The sequence below is a fragment of the Nerophis ophidion genome, linkage group LG06, assembly GCF_033978795.1.
Source record: "Nerophis ophidion isolate RoL-2023_Sa linkage group LG06, RoL_Noph_v1.0, whole genome shotgun sequence".
Taxonomy (NCBI): Eukaryota; Metazoa; Chordata; class Actinopteri; order Syngnathiformes; family Syngnathidae; genus Nerophis; species Nerophis ophidion.
This window is the reverse complement of record NC_084616.1, coordinates 30,730,399-30,750,601: the sequence shown is the minus strand read 5'-3', so window position 1 is coordinate 30,750,601 and position 20,203 is coordinate 30,730,399. Positions and strand designations below refer to the sequence as shown.

Sequence of the window (20,203 nt, the reverse complement as noted above, 5' to 3'; positions counted from 1 at the left end):
CACGTGATAGGATTTGTAGTCCAAGAGCACAACTTTAATTACATGATGTTGATAAAAGTAGCGACATTATTGTCAGATAAAAGTAAACACACATCACAGGCATAAACTAATGTAACCCAAGATCCTTTTTTCTCTACAGTTAAATAAATACATTACTATTTTGACCTGAATATAAAACAATATCTCTTTCTTAGAAAAAGTCTAGATATTTATATATGCCATCCACAAGCGAGTCAGAGCTTGTCTTCCTGTCGCACATATGGTGTATATATGATATACCGCGGTAGCAAAAATGTTTTAACATTTTTGTCTTAAAAATATATTTACAAAAATGTGTTTTGAGAAAGATTCAGGTTGCCCTGTCAGCATTTTGGTTAAAATTTTTAAAAGTATCATATTTGTGCAAATATGTAGAAGTAAATGAACAAATATTTCCATGTAACGGTCTGATGCGCAAAAGAAGTGGCAAGAATTTAAGAGTGCTGATCACAAACTAATGTGGTTCCATACTCCACCTTGCTTTTGTTAATTAGAGATGATGAACAATAGTTTACATATATATTATTATATTGAAATAAATGTACTATGTGTATAATACTGGTCAAAAGTTTTAGAACAACTCATTTATAGCATTAAGTATGATATGTCCAAACATTTGAGTGGGATAAATTACTTTAAATGGATACTATCCATACAACCATGTTCTACCGCTTGTACCTTTAATACTAATTATATATCATTTATATTTCAATACTGTCATAAAAAAAAAACATACATTCCCTCACAACTTTTACATCATTTGCTATCACTGTTGTTGTTGGAATGGATTTAAAATAAAGCAAACTGAACTGCAAATAACTATATTTTGTCAAAGCACTTGGATTAAAGTTGAAAGTCTGCACTTCCACAATCGCATGCTGATTCTTTTTTTTTTTGTTTATTTACAACACTGACAGCAAAGGATGTTAACTTTTTAAATTTCGGTTACATTTGAAGTACAAGTGAAATGTTGGGACATACTTATTGCTATAATGAGGTGTTTTAAAACTTTTGAAAGGTAATACCACAAAAATCTGTGTATTAATGTTTAAATTTGTGCTGTCAATTGATTTAATTTTTCAAAATCTGATTTATCCCATTTATGAATTTGGAATATTCATAGGTTTTTACTAACTTTCATCATTCAAAGTGACTTCTAAAAGAGCCCAATTTTTAGACATAAATGTAATATCATTCTCCAAATGTCAAATAGCAACATTTTTTTATGTTTTGATTAATGATGTCAAATGGTTATTTTTTAAATAGATTAATCACACTTTTGTGTTTAAATTAACAATGATTAATCACATTACCATTCAATTACCATGAATTGATTAACGTGGACCCCGACTCAAACAAGTTGAAAAACTTGTTTGGGTGTTACCATTTAGTGGTCAATTGTACGGAATATGTACTGAACTGTGCAATCTACTAATAAAAGTATCAATCATTCAATCAAAAACATGTTAAATCGTGCTGGCATAATTTATATTAACCTAAACAAGAGCCCGGTCTTTAGGCACAAATGCAATGTCATTGTCAGAATTTCAAACAGGAACATTTTTTAACTATTGAACTGAAGGCTTGTCATTTAATTGGTCAAAACTTGGTACACTTTTTTTCTTAAGTCCCATTTGGGTGTATATTGAAATTAAACTTGCCAGCGGACATAACAGTCAGTCTCTTTACTCGTCTTTGTACTAACGTATGCATTGACCTGATCACTGACCTTTGATACATGATTAATGTGATTTTTTTTTTGTGATTAATCATATGATTTAAGTCGTTATTTTTGACAGCTCTATAGTCAAATCATACTAGTTGACAGGATGTCATGGCCTTGCCTGCTAAGTTTGTAGAGTGTGTTCCAACGTGTAAACAGACAAAAAAACAGTCAAATGATTTTGTATTCTATGCAATCTTGTGAGAACACATTGAAGAATCACAACAGGTTTTAGGCTGGATGTGTTTTCTTCCACCTTTGTGCATCAAAGGCGCTTTTCCCTGATGGTGATGCACATACCCACCCTCACCTCGCTGGGTCTGCGCTCTCTCCAAGAGATCAGCGATGGCAGCGTGTACATTGGTCAGAACGCCAAGCTGTGCTACCTCCACACTGTCAACTGGGCCAAGTTGTTCAGAGGGCGCAGAGTCCAAGTCAACAACATCAACACCAACAGGCCGCTGGTGGAATGTGGTAAAGCGTCCTCTTCTGATGCTGCTGGATAATTTTTTTCCGCTTTGCTTTGAACAGACTAATTTCTTCGTTGCAGTTGTAGAGGGACATGTGTGTGACCCGTTGTGCTCAGACTCCGGTTGCTGGGGCCCGGGGCCTGACCAATGTCTCTCCTGCAAGAACTTCAGCCGAAATGGCACTTGTGTGGACAGCTGTCATTTTCATACTGGGTCGGTTTCCTGTAACTGGTAGTGTTGTTAAAAAGTGTCTCTATCTAATATTGACTTTTGCTTCCAAAGAGCCCCAAGGGAATTTGCCGGGTCTGACGGCGAGTGTGTAGCCTGCCATTCAGAGTGTGAAGCTCAGCATGGAAAAGTCAGCTGCCGTGGACCGGTAAAGACTCACATACTGAATTGTGTCATCTTACTGGGGAAACATGTCCCCTCCACTTTTAATGTCCAAAAATAACGTAACACAATTGAATGGAGACAAGTCAAACACTTGTGCCAGGTGGAAAACCGCCCCTCAGAATGTAGACCTCCCACAAGCTCATTGGTTGGCTTTCTCGGGCTGCCTTCTTCCCATATGACAATGATTACCGGCAGGGGCAGCTATTTAATTAATCATGCGATTCGAGCGCAAGTCACAATCATTCAATTGAGTGACATATTTGAGGTAAAAATCATTTTAAAAAAAGTTTGCTCTGTCACTGTTAAACTGGCGAGTAAGATCATAAACTTTTTCAAACACAACTTTTGTACAAACCCCGTTTACATATGAGTCGGGAAATTGTGTTAGATGTAAATATAAACTGAATACAATGATTTGCAAATCATGTTCAACCCGTATTCAGTTGAATATGCTACAAAGACAACATATTTGATGTTCCAACTGACAAACATTTTTTTGGGCAAATAATCATTAACTTTAGAATTTGATGCCAGCAACACGTGACAAAGAAGTTGGGAAAGGTGGCAATGAATATTGATAAAGTTGGGGAATGCTCATCAAACACTTATTTGGAACATCCCACAGGTGTGAAGGCAAATTGGGAACAGGTGTGTGCCCTGATTGGGAATAAAAATAGCTTCCCAAAAAATGTTCAGTCTTTCACCAGAAAGGATGGGGCGAGGTACACCACTTTGTCCACAACTGTGTGAGCAAATAGTCAAACTGTTTAAGAACAAAGTTTCTCAAAGTGCAATTGGAATATATTTAGGGATTTCAACATCAACGGTCCATAATATCATCAAAAGGTTTAGAGAATCTGGAGAAATCAATCCACGTAAGCGGTATGGCCGGAAACCATTATTGAATGACCGTGACCTTCGATCCCTGTATCAAAAACCGACATCAATCTCTAAAGGATATCACCACATGGGCTCAGGAACACTTCAGAAAACCACAGTCACTAAATACAGTTGGTCGCTACATCTGCAAGTGCAAGTTAAAGCTGTACTATGCAAAGTGAAAGCCATTTATCAACAACATCCAGAAACGCCGCTGGCTTTTCTGGGCCCGAGATCATCTAAAATGGATTGACGCAAAGTGGAGCAGTGTTCTGTGGTCTGACGAGTCCACATTTCAAATTGTTTTTGGAAATATTCGACATTGTGTCATCCGGACCAAAGAGGAAGCGAACCATCCAGAATGTTATCGACGCAAAGTTCAGAAGCCATCATCTGTGATGGTATGGTATATAGTGTCCAAGGCATGGGTAACTTACACATCTCTGAAGGCACCATTAATGCTGAAAGGTACATAAAGGTTTTGGAATAACATATGCCGCCATCTAAGCACCGTCTTTTTCATGGACGCCCCTGCCTTTTTTCAGCAAGACAATGCGAAGCCACATTCAGCACGTGTTACAACAGCGTGGCTTCGTAAAAAAAGAGTATGGGTACTTTCCTGGCCCGCCTGCAGTCCAGACCTGTCTCCAATCGAAAATGTGTGGCGCATTATGAAGCGTAAAAAAACGACTGTTGAACGACTGAAGCCCTACATAAAACAAGAATGGGAAAGAATTCCACTTTCAAAGATTCAACAATTAGTTTCCTCAGTTCCTTTACGTCTATTGAGTGTTGTTAAAAGAAAAGGTGATGTTACACAGTGGTGAACATGCCCTTTCCCAACTACTTTGGCACATGTTGCAGCCATGAAATTTTATGTTGATTATTATTTGCAAAAAAAATATAAAGTTTATGAGTTTGAACATCAAATATCTTGTCTTTGTAGTGCATTCAATTGAATATGTGTTGAAAAGGATTTGCAAATCATTGTATTCCGTTTATATTTACATCTAACACAATTCCCCAACTTATATGGAAACAGGGTTTGTATAATTCCCGACCTGTGAATTAAAAAAAGGGGCCCACTCAGATATTACCACTGAATTAGTAATCTTACTCTTGATTTTAATAGTAGCCAATAATTTTATATAACCTACTCAGTTTACAACCTTATCAAAATATATGAAACTATGTGTTAATCACACATATTATTAATGAAAACATTAACTTTAGGTTTAAAAAACAAGTAACTACCCATTAACATACAATTATGTTGTATAAAAAAATGTACTAAGGAATTAAAAAATATTTTACTTAACTAAAAGTGCAAATTAAAAGTCTTGCCTCACTACTTTAGTCATAATTGTTGTGCTGCTCTATGACTTTAGTTACAGACTTATTGTGTTTGTTTGAGGTTGTCATTACTGCCTCAAGTGGTGGAAAAGAGTATTATAACCGAGTACAGACCACAGCTGCGAAACAGATATTTTTAGTTCCAGGGAGTGCTCACGGCCCAACAATGAGCTGGTTAAAAAACACTGATTATTAACAAACCTAGCAGCCTTACCATTGGAAAAATTGTAAGTTGTGTAGAGCCCACAGTCATTTCCTTTTAATTTGTTTTTTCGTACTAAAAATAAAAAATCGTTTATTTATCATGTTCTCTTGACAATACAAAAACATGCCATTGAATAGATTTAAGTTTGAGTCAAAGAGAATTAAAATAGTTTTTCTCAGATACAGTAAAAATGGAGTAAATAGAGAAATAATCTTCCAAGCCATGCCCCCTTATTATTTTTTAAAATTACTTAATTGCAATTATTTCACAAAATTAGACAATATCTTATCCTTGAAAATTGCTTTTTTTTCTTAAATAAATTGGCAATAATAATTACAATGAATGTCACATACTCAAGCCATTTGTGTCTTCTGAACTCAAAATGTGGCGCGTGGCTGCAGCAGACTATTGCAAACACACAAGCCCACATCCTCTCTCTGTCAGGGTGCATATGAGTGTGTGGCGTGTGCCAACCTGCGCGATGGTCCATACTGCATGTCTTCTTGCCCAGCTGGGATGGATGATGGACAGAGAGGACTCATCTTCAAATACCCCAACAAAGAAGGTCACTGTGAACCATGCCACCAAAACTGCACCCAAGGGTGAGATCCAGACTCACAAAATGTGTTTTACACCTTCCTCACATAAACTATAAGTGATATCCAGTATCTGTGTGTTACAGATGCTCAGGCCCAGAACTCAGTGGTTGTTTTGAGACGGTCAGACTGGCAGCCAGCAGGTTAGTGTCTAAAGTGTTGGTGTCGTTAGTGTACAAAGCTACACTGACTGGTTGTTAGGTGAGGAATAGTGTCTGTAAAATAAAGCACCACTCCTGAAATCATCATCAGGATGCATGGTCAGCAAATTAAAAGCTGGGTCTAATATTTTGACCCTGGACAAAACAAGAAACCAAAATATTGGAAACAGCTCTCACTATGACGTAGTTCAGTTGTACACCACTGCAAAGTAAAACCACAGTAATAAAGTTGTTGCACAATTCCTTGACAGTAACATAACCAAACATTATAAATGCAACATATAATAGAATATGTCATTGTTTTATGCAGGTGGTCATGTATATTACATTACAGCAGAAGTGGGTATAAAATAGGCAAAAATTGTACTAAAGTGATAGCACTGTTACAGTTCACAGCGCTTCACTTCTTCCACATGTTGTTATGTTACAGCCTTATTTCAAAATAGAATACATTAGTTTTGTCCTCAAAATTCAACCGACAATACCCCATAATGACAATCTGAAAAGTTGGTTTTGTTATTTTTATTTTGTTAATTTATTCAAGATTAAAAAAAAATTGCATGAAATAAGTACTCACAACATTTGCTCATTACCGGTACTCTGTTGATGCACCTCTGGCATCAATTACAGTCACAAGTCTTGGTGAATATGATGACTCAAGCTTGGCACACATATATTTGGGCAGTTTTGCCCATTCCTTTTTGTAGCACTCCATCACATTGGAAGGGATACGCTGTTTAGTTTCCAGGATGTCTCTGTACATTGCATTGCAGTACAGAAGAGACAGCAATGTACAGACTACTTTGAAATACTATCGCTAGTCTGATCATGAGCCGTTGAGGCACAAAATATAGCTGCAATTGTCTGCCGACCAGCAATAATAGCTTTTATCTTTTTCTCTAGGGGCCTTTTTGCATTGGTTTTTTTCTGCATTTTAACCTGTCAAAATGCAGCATGTATGCGCAGACGCCGTTTGAGCAGCAGAAAAAGACATTTAAAGTGTTTAAAGTAAAGTAAAACAAAATCAACATGAATGAGCACCCATCAAGCAGTGGAAACTTGGGTTTATTTACTATCAAGTTCATATCTTTAGTTGTTGAAATTAAATCTATTTTGGTAGCAGCTAAGCGAGCATGTTGCGAGACCGGCAATGCTGTGTACACGTGATCACATCTGCGCTGAGCAGATGCCCTGAAGCTAGGGTAGAAATTACATCTATATGGTTTGCTGACGACAATGTTTCTTTCCCCAAAATCTTACTCTGCTTGATGCAATTTTTATGGATTTATTGTGGGAGCAAAATGATCGCACAATCTACTATTCGTCGCAAATGCGAGGGAATTGGTCGCACCGTACAGCCCTGAGAGCAAATTTTAAATTCATAGTATTTTGTGAGCTACTGAGTGAGTTACTGTGCATTAGTGTACAATGGTTATCCACAAGAACAACCCGCTGACTTGACATCAACCTTAGTGGAACATGTGTTTTATCTGATCTTCTTGTTGCTGCCGCCACAAGAACCAACATCATGACATCATTATCGCACTTTACTTAGCTCTATTTCTGACCCTTTCGCCCCACATCCCCACCCTATCATCTCCTTCTCTCTGAAGTGGCCAGATCACAGGCATCGCATTAGGTGTGCCAGCTGGCTTGATATTCTGCCTAGTGTTGTTTTTCCTGGGCGTGCTGTACCATCGAGGCCTGGCCATTCGCCGCAAGAGAGCCATGAGGAGGTACCTCGAGAGCGGCGAGGTGAGTCAATCAGCTGCCATTAGCCGTCTTTGCGTCAATAAACATATGTTCATGTGGGGATTATTCTTGTGTTTTGGCAGAGTTTTGAGCCACTGGGTCCCGGGGAGAAAGGAACCAAGGTTCATGCTCACATTCTGAAGCCATCAGAGCTAAAAAAGCTCAAAGTCCTCGGGTCGGGGGTTTTTGGCACCGTGCACAGGGTATCGACGTTTGAACAGGTTATGAATATGAAACTGGGTACGTTATTACAGCTGTATATCTGCTCCAAAGGGTTTTTGGACTCCAGAAGGAGAAACGGTAAAGATCCCTGTGGCTGTCAAGACCATTCAGGACAGTTCGGGCCGTCAGACCTTCACGGAGATAACCAATGTGAGACTTTTAGTATATGGAAAAGTGTACTAAAGGTAACTCGTACTTCACTGTTGCATCACCGCTCTCTGCAGCACATGCTTTCGTTGGGCAGCCTGGACCACCCCTACATAGTGAGGCTCCTAGGAATTTGTCCAGGGTCCAGTCTGCAGCTGGTGACTCAGCTGAGTTCACTTGGCTCCTTATTGGAGCACATCAAGCAGCACAGGAACAGCCTGGGACCCCAACGTCTGCTCAACTGGTGTGTGCAGATAGCCAAAGTAGGTACAAACGGACTGACAATCTTTTGTGTTTCCTTAATAAGAGTAATAGTGTGACATTTTCTTGTCTCAGGGGATGTACTACTTGGAGGAACACTGTGTGGTGCACAGGAACCTGGCTGCACGCAACATCCTGCTGAAAAACAACTACCAAGTTCAGATATCGGACTACGGCGTAGCTGATCTCCTTTATCCTGACGACAAGAAATATGTGTACACCGACAACAAGGTTGAGTTTCTTCGACATTTTGTTATCATACTATCAATCGGAGCTAATTCACCTGAACTAATGCAGACTCCAATCAAATGGATGGCTCTTGAAAGCATCCTGTTTGGAAGATACACCCATCAAAGTGATGTCTGGAGTTACGGTAAGATGCTTTATTTTTATTGGCAAACTTCCGAAAATTATCAAGTTTTGAGTGTTCTTTCTTCCAGGGGTGACAGTTTGGGAGATGATGTCGTTCGGGGCAGAGCCTTACGGTTCCGTGCAGCCGCAGGAAGTGCCGGGCCTGCTGGAGAAAGGCGAGCGTCTGTCACAACCTTACATCTGCACCATAGACGTCTACATGTTCATGGTCAAATGTCAGTACCACCACACCTGGTGATGCACATAATCTTTCACATACAGGATGGTAAACACAACTGTTTCCTTTTCAGGTTGGATGATTGATGAAAACATAAGGCCCACCTTCAAAGAGCTGGCAAGCGACTTCACTCGCATGGCAAGAGATCCACCCAGATATCTGGTCATCAAGGTGATGCCATTACTATTTTACTCAAGTTTAGCTGCAACACCAACGTGTTTACTGAATGGACACATAGCGACCAGATGACCGAAATTTCACTAACAAGCTCAATAAATCAAAGTTTATTTATATAGCCCTTAATCACAAGTGTCTCAAAGGGCTACACAGGCCACAGCGGCGTCCCTCGGCTCAGATTGCACATCAGGGGAAGAAAATACTCAACCCAATGGCCAGAATGAGAAACTTCAAAGTCAGAATCATTAAAAGGATTGCTTACGCTCCTCTTTCTTGATACGCCCCATTTTGCTTGAATTAATTTGACTGGAGCCGTCCAGACTTTCCTCATATTCCAAACATTTGGAAATGTAACCAGGTTGACCTCTTCTTTATTTGTATTGCTACAACCTGCAACAATGCAATTGGCAGACATATATTGATAATTCCTTGAAAATAACATGATTTGGAGATGATACCAAAGCACACACTACACAATATAAAATTTCCTCCAGTCTTCTGTAGGTGATATCAGCTGGCCATAGTTACCAGGGGGAATTTTACCACAGAGATCCTTTTTAGGTCCAGAACTATGAAATAAGTGCCAACATTGTCAGCATTGGAGGAGCCCTCTTAAAATGTATTGTTGTGCAGCTGGAGGGACAAGACGACGGCTCACAAGACGTCCATCGCAGAGATTCCGAGCGAGGACTGCTCCACCCAGATTTGGTCAATGAAGATGAGGAAGGATTGGAGGACGGTTTGGCAACACCTCCTCTGCAACACTCTCCATCATGGAGTCTACCTCGCTCAAGGATGAATTCCTACAGGGTAACTGAATACATTTGGATTTGGCCTGTATAGACATTGCTTTTAGAGTCATTGAACCATTTTGCTCTGTGATTTGTAGAGTGGTGCATCTCTAGCAGGCCCTGTTGGATACCTTCCAATGACTCCAAGTCCTGGAGAAAGCCTTCGCCAGGTGGGATCAACACACACACACATACACACACATGCACACGCGCAGAATCTGGAGCATGTTTTCACAAACAAAATATAGGATTTTGTGCTTAAAGGCAATGTACAGTCAGTTGTGGAAATAAATCCAAAAGTGAGAACATTCCTTCAGCAAGGCACTTCACACTGAGATCTGCTTACAATCCAGCTCAGTTTCCCCTTTGCAGTACATACAGTGGGGAATAAAAGTTTTTAGTCAGCCACCGATTGTGCAAGTTCTCCCACGTAAAATGATGACAGAGGTCTGTAATTTTCATCATAGGTACACTTCAACTGTAAGAGACAGAATGTGAAAAAAAATCCAGGAATTCATATTGTAGGAATTTTAAAGAATTTATTTGTAAATTATGGTGGAAAATAAGTATTTGGTCAACCATTCAAAGCTCTCACTGATGGAAGGAGGTTTTGGCTCAAAATCTCACGATACATGGCCCCATTCATTCTTTCGTTAACACGGATCAATCATCCTGTCCCCTTAGCAGAAAAACAGCCCCAAAGCATGATGTTTCCACACAGTAGGTGTGGTGTTCTTGGGATGCAACTCAGTATTCTTCTTCCTCCAAACACGACAAATTGAGCTGCTTTGTCAAAAAAGAGCAACCCAAGGCTACTGAGCATGCTCATCAACACTAAAGTTTTCCACTAAACAAATTAATATCAAAATTATCTACCGATACTTTGTGGAGATTTTGTGTAGACTTACCTCATGTAGACTTTGTCACTCGTGCTACAGGTAATATTCTTTTGAATTATATTTATTTCATTATGTTCTTTGACCAGGTCTTACTGTATGAGGAAGTTCACATTAAAGCAAATAATGGAATTATTTTCATTCACTCATTTATTTGACCGTGACAGTACAATTATACATTGCTACCCGTAGATAATTGATGTCGAAGTGAAGTGAAGTGAATTATATTTATATAGCGCTTTTTCTCTAGTGACTCAAAGCGCTTTACATAGTGAAACCCAATATCTAATTTTTACATTCAAACCAGTGTGGGTGGCACTGAGAGCAGGTGGGTGAAGTGTCTTGCCCAAGGACACAACGGTAGTGACTAGGATGGCTGAAGCGGGGATCGAACCTGCAAACCTCAAATCGCTGGCACGGCCGCTCTACCAACCGAGCTGTACCGCTCGGTTGGTACCGCTCGGTTGGTAGAGCTCGTATGTACTTCTAGCTATACTGTGGCTAGAAGTACATATGACTTCTAGCCACAGGCTAATTTGCAACCGTTGTCCATGATTAGGCTTTTAAAAAAAGAATACAAAAGTGAAAAACACATACAAAAGGATTCAGACAAGTACAAAACTAAAAACACATTGAAAATAATTGACCCCATTTGCGCATACTACACCCTGTTCTAGTGCTCACACTTTTGATTTTCCTTAAGCCAGTTTTTCAGTTTAGTGGAGAAAACTTTAATGTCCGACTGTGACTTTTACTCCATTGGCAAAGAGTTCCACAGATGTGAGGCCTTCACTGAGAATGCAGACTGACCCAGAGTCGTCCGGCACCTTTTTACTCTACAGCTCCCACCGACTGCAGCTCCAGTCTGCACACCTTCACTACTGTGTCTTTGTAGTTCTTGACAGATCACATCAGGAGCTAATCCATTAAGACAGTTACAAAAAGCTTTTGAAAATGAAAAATGTATACATTTATCAAAACTCATAATGTTATATTTTTGGGTAATATGGCAGTGATGATACTTCATTGTTTTTTGGTCAAATATATTAAGTGTTTGTTTATATATTGACAGCAGAGGCTTCACTACACATCTCGTGACCTGTCCCAAGACCATGACACAATAAGACATGGATAAAATCATTGCATGTATGTAAACTTGTGCTGAAACAGTTTATATTTATTTTTATGGTCTTAATCATTTTTATAGTATGGACATCAAATTTTAGCTTTAGAGACGTTTTTGTCATGAAAAAGGAGGGTTTTGTGGTTGGTGCACTAATTGTAAGTGTATATTGTGTTTTTTATGTTGATTTAATAAAAAAATAAAATATATATATATATATATTTTTTTTTTTTAAATAAAAATTCATAAAAAATTCTTCTGCGGCCCGGTACCTATCGGGCCGCGGCCCGGTGGTTGGGGACCACTGCCCTAACCCATATAATAACCAAGCAGTAGCGACATTGTTATTGTAAGAGCGAACACAGAGGAACTCTTTTTCTAGCGTAGTAACACATCAGCGAGCTACGGTTATAGCCATAAAAGCTAGTTACGGCAAGAGATAAGCTTGCTTCTACAACAACACAAAACACATTTGAGTTTCTAATGCACAACACTGCGATACGACACTAATTTGTACTGACTGAAAAACATGAACAATTATATTACAGTATATGTATCGTACTAGCCCACATTTCATATTTTGTTTGTACACAGCTGAGCTAGCTAGACAGTGTATACACTGTAGTTGTACTAACAAGCATAACGTGCTGCGTGTATCACGATCAATATTGAAGTGACTCACTCGATGGACAGCCGGTCCAGCTGGCCGGGTACGTTTCCTGTGGATTTTGGGCAAGCAATCCATTTATGTCCAAATACCTTGGCTCCAAGTTCCATATTTATAGCGTCAAAATAGCTTTTATTCCCCTCTACCGGATTCTGTGTGCTCCAACGTATCACTCTTCCTTTTTGCTTGCTTCTATATGCAGCACTATATTTAGCTTCAAAAGTATAAGCTTGTGAATCCTCATTTGTCCAAAAATAGTCGTCTTCGCTGTCTGTTACCAAGTCTGTCATTATTAGAAAACACACACCTGTTTGATTCTCGAAGTAGGAACACATATTTGTCAGACGTGCGCTTCTACGGAAATGTAAATCAGTGCGCGAAATAAATCAGTCCCGGCAATGATTAAAATGATCAAAATACAGTAAATATTGTAGCTTTTACATCTTGTTATGAACATGTCTGTTGCTACATTATGTATAGACTTGCCGTGTGTATATAAAACGTTGATTGGGGTTTTTAAGTTGTTTTAGAGGGCTTCGAAGGCTACAACTGTGACTCCCATTAATCACATTTTAGAAGCGTTTATCATCTTTAAAATCATAAATAAAGACATGCTCTTGTCTCTCATAAAGATTGTGAACGATAGGCAAAATTCCAAAAAAAGTGCAATTTCCCTTTAAGTTTGGACACTCTTAAGTTGAGGTACGACTGTACTAACTTTTTTTTTTACCAACCAGCTAAACAATATTGGCTTTGTGTGAAGTCATTTTAAGTAGATAGTAAATCAACAAGGCTATACAAGCTGTACACGGACTACTCTTAAATATACCTGAGCTTTATTTCTATAGTGCTGTCTCTAGCGAAGCTACTGACACTACCAATCAAAAACAGTCTCTGAAACGTGAGGAGTAGAGATGCGCGGTTTGCGGTCTCATCCGCGGAGTCCGCGGATAAACCGCGGGTCGGGCGGTTGACATGACGAAAAAATAGATTTTAATTAGATTCGGGCGGGTGGCGGTTGAACCATCCGGAAATATTTGATATCCATGGTTCTGTGATCGGTTTCCTTTGCCATTCAAAGTGCCATTTAAGACTCGTGTCATAAAGCTAAGAAGACAATAAGAGACGCTATTACTCTCCTGAATGACTGCCGGTAGTCACCCAAATAATAAGTATGAGGGCGTGCGACGAAGCCATTGGCTTTGTCACCTACTACAGCATGTACAATCTGCTTGTCAGTCCAGCATCATCTTGTGTGTGGCTTCCGCGCCCATACGCGCACGACTGCAAGGCATACTGGGTGACACAGAGTACACTAATGGTTGTGATGTAAACAATTTTAAAACTCCTAGTAATATGCGGCAGGCTGTGAAGCCACACCAATTAAGAATGACAAACACATTTCGGGAGAACATCCTCACAGTAACACAACATAAACGCAACACAACAAATACCCATAATCCTTTGTATTCATGAGACTTCCTGACTATTTTATACACCCGCTAACAGCTAACCCCCCCCGCCCATCCCCCCCGTGCGTCGCAAGGTGGGCGGGGTTGGGAGCGCGGGGGTGTAAAATATATTCAGGAAGTATCACGGATACAAAGGATTATGGGTATTTGTTGTGTTGCGTTTATGTCGTGTTAATGTGAGGATGTTCTCCCGAAATGTGTTTGTCAATCTTGTTGGGTGTGGCTTCACAGCGTGGCGCATATTAGTAAGTGTCAAAGTTGTTTATATCACAACCATCAGTGTACTCTGTATCACCCAGTATGCCTTTCAATCTGAACCTGTAATTGCGGAAGCTGCACACAACATGCTGCCGGACCTACAATCGGTTCGTACATGTTGTTGAATATGTATAAGGCAATGACCTCACAGCACGCCCATATTCTTGTAATCAGGATGAATGCTATTGAATAGTCGTTGGAACTTTAGCGGCTCCAATTGTCATTATTACTCTGTGAAAAAGGTGTAAATAGCTCTGTGAATGTTAAAGGCTGACAATCTCTGATGTATTTCAGCGGGCGGGTATAGGTCCTGATAAAATGTTGGTTCGATAAAATGTTGATAAAATGTTGGTTCGGGTGGACGGCGGACAGCACGCCCATATTATTGTAATCAGGATGAACGCTATTGAATAATCGCTGGAACTTTAGCGGCTCCAATTGTCATTATTACTCTGTGAAACAGGTTTAAATAGTTCTGTGAATGGTAAAGGCTGACAATCTCTGATGTATTTCAGCAGGCGGGTACGGTCCTAATAAAATGTTGGTTTGATAAAATGTTGGTTCGGGTGGACGGCGGGTGGATGACGACTAAAATGTTGGTTTGATAAAATGTGACTAAAATGTTGGTTTGATAAAATGTTGGTTCGGGTGGACGGCGGGTGGATGACGACTTTGGTGATGCGGATGATATAATTGAGTGTACCAACTGTGTTCTTGATAAATATGTGAAAATGAAATAGGATGTTTTGGAAAATAATAGCCCCTCAATAAAATTAAATTTCCTGCAAAATAAAAAGGTAACAATGCAGTGTGTTCACCATGCTTGTGTGTTATGGCAGGAGTACATCTTTTTTTAACTTACACATTTAGAGTTCGACAAAACATTTTAACAATGCCAAGAGGTGGGCCAAATAAACTACTTTTTAGAGATTTTGAAAACTGGGACTTTGCTGCCACCTGCAGGTCTCAAGCCTTAAACCTTGCAAGGGGTTTGAACTCTTTCCTGTGGTCTTCTGTGTGTTTTGGTGTTAGTTTGCAGTGACATAGTGATGCTCACAGTGGGCCCCAATCAGCAACCATTCTTAAGAACACATTTTGTTCTTAGGCCCACTAACAAAGTTTCTAAGGAGATTTCTGTATTCACCAATATTTTCTTAGCTGTGATTTGTTCGTAGGGAAGAAAAAAAATCTATGAGTCCTCCAGAGCACTCTTAGGGTGGCCTATTTGTTCTTCAGTGTGACGAGTTCCCTTACTTCTATAGTCTAATGTTGAATTAATATCATAGATAGATAGATAGATATATAGATATATAGATAGATAGATAGATAGATAGATAGATAGATAGATAGATAGATAGATAGATAGATAGATAGATAGATAGATAGATGGATGGACGGACGGACAGACGGACGGACGGACGGACAGATAGATAGATAGATAGATAGGAGGGAGCGCATATTTCACGACCATGTAGACCTATTTGCCTGAAGTGACGAATATTTATTTCAAAGCTTTAGGCTACCGAGAGCTGTTCCCCCTTTCTTAAACTTACGTTTTGACATTATGTATTTCCCCCACGGGATAATACGGATTTTTCTTCTGTAATCTGTTTGTGTTTTTCTCAGTGTGTTGAATGTTCAGCTTTTCCGCTGGAATTGTGCCCTAATATGGAGAATTAAGAGTGTTTACCCATGCAAATTACGCAATTAAGGGTGCATATTGGGGAAATAAGGGCATGTGTATTTGCAAATTATGATAGATACGCACGCGCTAACCATTTGGCATTCAGCAACTTAAGAACAGCAGGTGGGAACAATTTGGGCGTTTAAGAACACATGATTAATTTGAATGGACTCCTCTTAGGAAATCACTTAGGAAGAAAGATAAGAGGAAAAGTTAGGAACTGATTGCTGAATGGGGCACATTGACAGGAAAAATAAAAAGGCTACTTAATACGTATAGTGCCTACATTTTATTAATGATTTCCTACAACAGAATATGTTAGGGCAGTGGCTCTCAAACTTTTTTCATCTAATACCACCTCAGAAAACATGTGGATATCCAACATTAAAATATAGTAGCATAGCAGGCCTAAGTACTCACTAAAAACAAGGCAGAGGTTTCATTTAACAAGTATATTTAATATTTTTGACCACTGTAACATTACACACAGTTTGAACAATAACACAGAGGAGGTGGTCTGCGACACCGCTAATCTTCCACATACAACACTGTCCTTTCAACCATTACTAAAAGACTCCGCAATTTAGCCTCCAACAAATAACAGGAGTTACAAACATTCTGGTCACAGAATGCCATTTGTGTCATTTCTTTACAACTGAATGGAATGCTAACGTGGGGGATTCCGACTGTTATTGGCTGGCAGTAGTCGATTCACAACAATACTTCAATGCTAACAAGGGCAACAACTCTCTTTGGCTTTGACAGTTAGGATTTTTTTTCCCCATCTGAACAGTTGTTTTTCTCACTACAATAGGGTGAAACAATCCTTGTCTAGGCACATTCTCCTGGTTTTTGAGTAAAAATGTTATGGGTTCTGGCACCAACCGCTAGACTAGATCTGACCAATCTAAGTCTTTGAGCATGAACTGATGAAGCTTACTGATGTATTGGCACCAGCCGCTAGACTAGAACTAACTAATCTAAGTCTAAGTCTAAGTCTAGCTCTGACTAATCTGAGCCTTTGAGCACCAACTGATAAAGTCTACTCGGATGAGAGGCGAAACGTCTTCTAAGACAAACCAAACAGTCCAGTTTTGATCGATTGAACGCCCTGGGATAATACTGTGTTTAAATATTTAATTAAGTGATTCTTTGGCGTACACCACTAGATTGAGCCCGCCAGCCACTACAGTTTGAGAATCACTATGTTAGGCGATCTATCTAATACAGGGGTGTCAAACGTAAGGCCCGCGGGCCTAATCAGGCCCACAAACAGGTTTTATCCACCCCGCGAGATGTGCTATGTGCTGTGTTATAGTATAGGCAACACTTGCGTGTATGGACACAAAGTGATAGTGATAGTAATGATAGAAAATGTGGCTTGTCACGATCATGATTTTACTGTCAAAGATGTTGTTGCAAATGTAACCTGTGACAATTATACACAAAAAAATGCTTTTGATAATCTGTACATTTTGTGTTGTCCTTATGACTGGGAACACATTTTTTGTGTGAACATAAATATTAGGGGTGTGGGAAAAAATCGATTCGCATTTGAATCGCGATTCTCACGTTGTGCGATTCAGAATCGATTCTCATTTTTTTTAAATCGATTTTTTGGGGGGATTTTTTTATTTTTTAAATCGATCCAACAAAACAATACACAACAATACCATAACAATGCAATCCACTTCCAAAACCAAACCTGACCCAGCAACACTCAGAACTGCAATAAACAGAGCGATTGAGGAGACACAAACACGACACAGAACAAACCAAAAGTAGTGAAACAAAAATTAATATTATCAACAACAGTATCAATATTAGTTATAATTTCAGCATAGCAGTGATTAAAAATCCCTCATTGACATTATCATTAGACATTTATAAAAAATAAAAAAAGAACAAAACTGTCAGAGTGGCTTACACTTGCATCCCATCTCATAAGCTTGACAACACACTGTGTCCAATATTTTCACAAAGATAAAATAAGTCATATTTCTGGTTCGTTTAATAGTTAAAACACATTTACATTATTGCAATCAGTTAATTAAACATTATCCTTTACAATTATAAAAGCTTTTTTTTAAAATCTACTACTCTGCTAGCATGTCAGCAGACTGGGGTAGATCCTGCTGAAATCTTATGTATTGAATGAATACAGAATCGCTTTGAATAGGAAAAATATCGTTTTTGAATCGAGAATCGCGTTGAATCGTTCAAATCAATTTATAATCAAATCGCAACCCCCACAATCGATATTGAATCGAACCGTGGGACACTCAAAGATTCGCAGCCCTAACAAATATGCTAAAAATAATACGTATCCCTTTCTAACTTTATGTGTGATGAATGAAATTCCAAATCCACAAGTTTTGTTGTAGATTAAGCTGCATATGTACAAAATAAATCACATGATGTTCGTACATCAGTTGAGGAACATGATTAAATGACATTAATAACATACTGTAATTTGAGTTTGATATTATTAATAATTTCATCTTCTGATAGATTCAATATTAACACCAATAGGAGCATTTTAAAACTCTGCCAGACTATTTTCCACCTATTTGACTGATGAAAAATATCACATCATTTATTCAGAAAGTATGCTGTAAATAACAACAAATGAAGATAGAATAATATTAACTGCAACATGTAAGTGTAAAAAAAAAAACATTATGATTTGTACATTTTCAGAATCTGCTTGGTGTATTTTTAAACAAAGAAAAACATTTAAAAGTTGTCTTTATTTTTAATTTATAGTGCCATGATTTTGCCAGTCCGGCCCATTTGTTAATAGATTTTCCTAAGCTGAAATGAACTAATACATTAATTTCACGTCCTACTACTGCTTTACAATTTGCTTTTTTATTTTAGTTGTGGTTCCAGAGGTCCCGTCGGAGTTCGGTGAGAACATTACCGGAGAGGTCAGAGATGCGGGGGAGTGGTAGGGAGCCAGAGCTGCGTGAGGAAGGCCTAAGGACTGCAGGTGCTCCCCACAGGGTTCGGCTTGGCTCTGAAAGAGGTCCTCCCCGTTTATCCATCAACCGACACAGGAAGCTCTCAACAGTATCCAGTCCATCCTCTTACAAGGTGTGGACGGCAGGAGAGGAGGAGGACGAGGAGGTGGACCACTATGGTTACGTCCTTCCTGGGTCACCTGGCACTCCTCAAAGAGGTAAACACTGTTTAAAAAGAATACTGCATGTGCATTATTTGTTTAACGTATCATTTTCTTATGTTAGGGCTCTCAGTTTGCAAAGTCAACCATTCTGTGCAGAAAACCTCAAGGTTAACAAAGATGAATCTGCCACTTTTGGTGAAAACTACACCCATGGAGTATGAGGTGATGAGCCATACTCACTCAACAAGGGATGTCTCCTCACTGAATGATGGCTCAATGGTGGCTCATAGAACCTCACCGTTGCCCTCTCCAATTGTCAAGACTCCTTTACCTGTAGAGGATATGCCCAATGAAGACCTCAGCAGTCAGCGGGTAAATGAGGACTGTGGTGGCAAAATAGACTCCACCGAGAAACATCACCTCGAGCAGCTCCCACAGGTAAAAGTTAGGTATGAATACATGGACATCAGGCGCTCTGACTCCAAAGAAGAAGAGGAGCTGGCACAGGAGAGACATGAAACATCTACAACTGAGCCAGAAGACACCGCTGAGGAAGAAGAGCACCAATTAGGTGATGAAGACACGAATAAACAACAAACCCTTGAGGGGAGTAAATGTTTGCACATGCCAGATGCGGTCAAAGATGAGGGAAAGGAGGACTATGAGGAGATGGCCCCATTTGAAGGGATACCAAATGGGTGGGAGCAGGCAGACTACCAAAATCTCCCCGTAAAGGGGGAGGTGGGCATGGGCAGCAGCAGGTGTGCAGGGATCGGGGGATACATCAAGGTGTGTGCTGGCTTAGGCGAGCCTGGCAGCAGCTCATCGTTTGACAACCCCGACTACTGGCACAGCAGAATGTTCCTGAAGCCAGATGCTGTACGTACCTAATCATGTGGACTGGGACATGCACCCGCTGTATCAGTACTTACGGCGCTCTCTGTGTTGGGGATATTGTTGAACATTTTTTTAAATCATCAAGTAAAGGGAAAGTTTCATTTAACAGTGTTATGATGCATTCAATGAGATGATGAGCTGGAGCACAGAATAGGTATGTGGTATTTATGTAAATCAGCATTTTGTACATTTCCTTTTAGCATGAATAACTGAACTATTTTGTGAGAATGTCATCTTTGCTTTACAAATGTATTTATGTCAAAAAAATGTTTACATTATCTTGACATGTGCTTTTCAGTAAAACAAGTGACTAAATCAAAA

General features: G+C 39.4%; 1 protein-coding gene across 4 annotated transcripts in view; it reads left to right on the top strand.

Moving 5' to 3' along the window:
• The window catches only part of erbb3b (erb-b2 receptor tyrosine kinase 3b), a 45,441-nt gene extending 25,238 nt beyond the window's left edge, over positions 1-20,203 (top strand). For 2 of the 4 annotated variants that reach the window (XM_061903348.1, XM_061903351.1), the window contains 16 exons: positions 2,034-2,236; positions 2,313-2,445; positions 2,515-2,608; positions 5,507-5,664; positions 5,745-5,801; positions 7,433-7,574; positions 7,655-7,774; positions 7,845-7,943; positions 8,018-8,203; positions 8,277-8,574; positions 8,642-8,788; positions 8,864-8,961; positions 9,601-9,777; positions 9,857-9,928; positions 18,739-19,039; positions 19,107-20,203. In XM_061903348.1, coding sequence (XP_061759332.1) covers positions 2,034-2,236; positions 2,313-2,445; positions 2,515-2,608; positions 5,507-5,664; positions 5,745-5,801; positions 7,433-7,574; positions 7,655-7,774; positions 7,845-7,943; positions 8,018-8,203; positions 8,277-8,574; positions 8,642-8,788; positions 8,864-8,961; positions 9,601-9,777; positions 9,857-9,928; positions 18,739-19,039; positions 19,107-19,876 — 3,055 coding nt within the window. In that variant the 3' untranslated portion in view covers positions 19,877-20,203. The remainder of the gene's footprint in view (positions 1-2,033; positions 2,237-2,312; positions 2,446-2,514; positions 2,609-5,506; positions 5,665-5,744; positions 5,802-7,432; positions 7,575-7,654; positions 7,775-7,844; positions 7,944-8,017; positions 8,204-8,276; positions 8,575-8,641; positions 8,789-8,863; positions 8,962-9,600; positions 9,778-9,856; positions 9,929-18,738; positions 19,040-19,106) is intronic. The other 2 variants (XM_061903350.1, XM_061903349.1) reach the window with 2 other exon arrangements.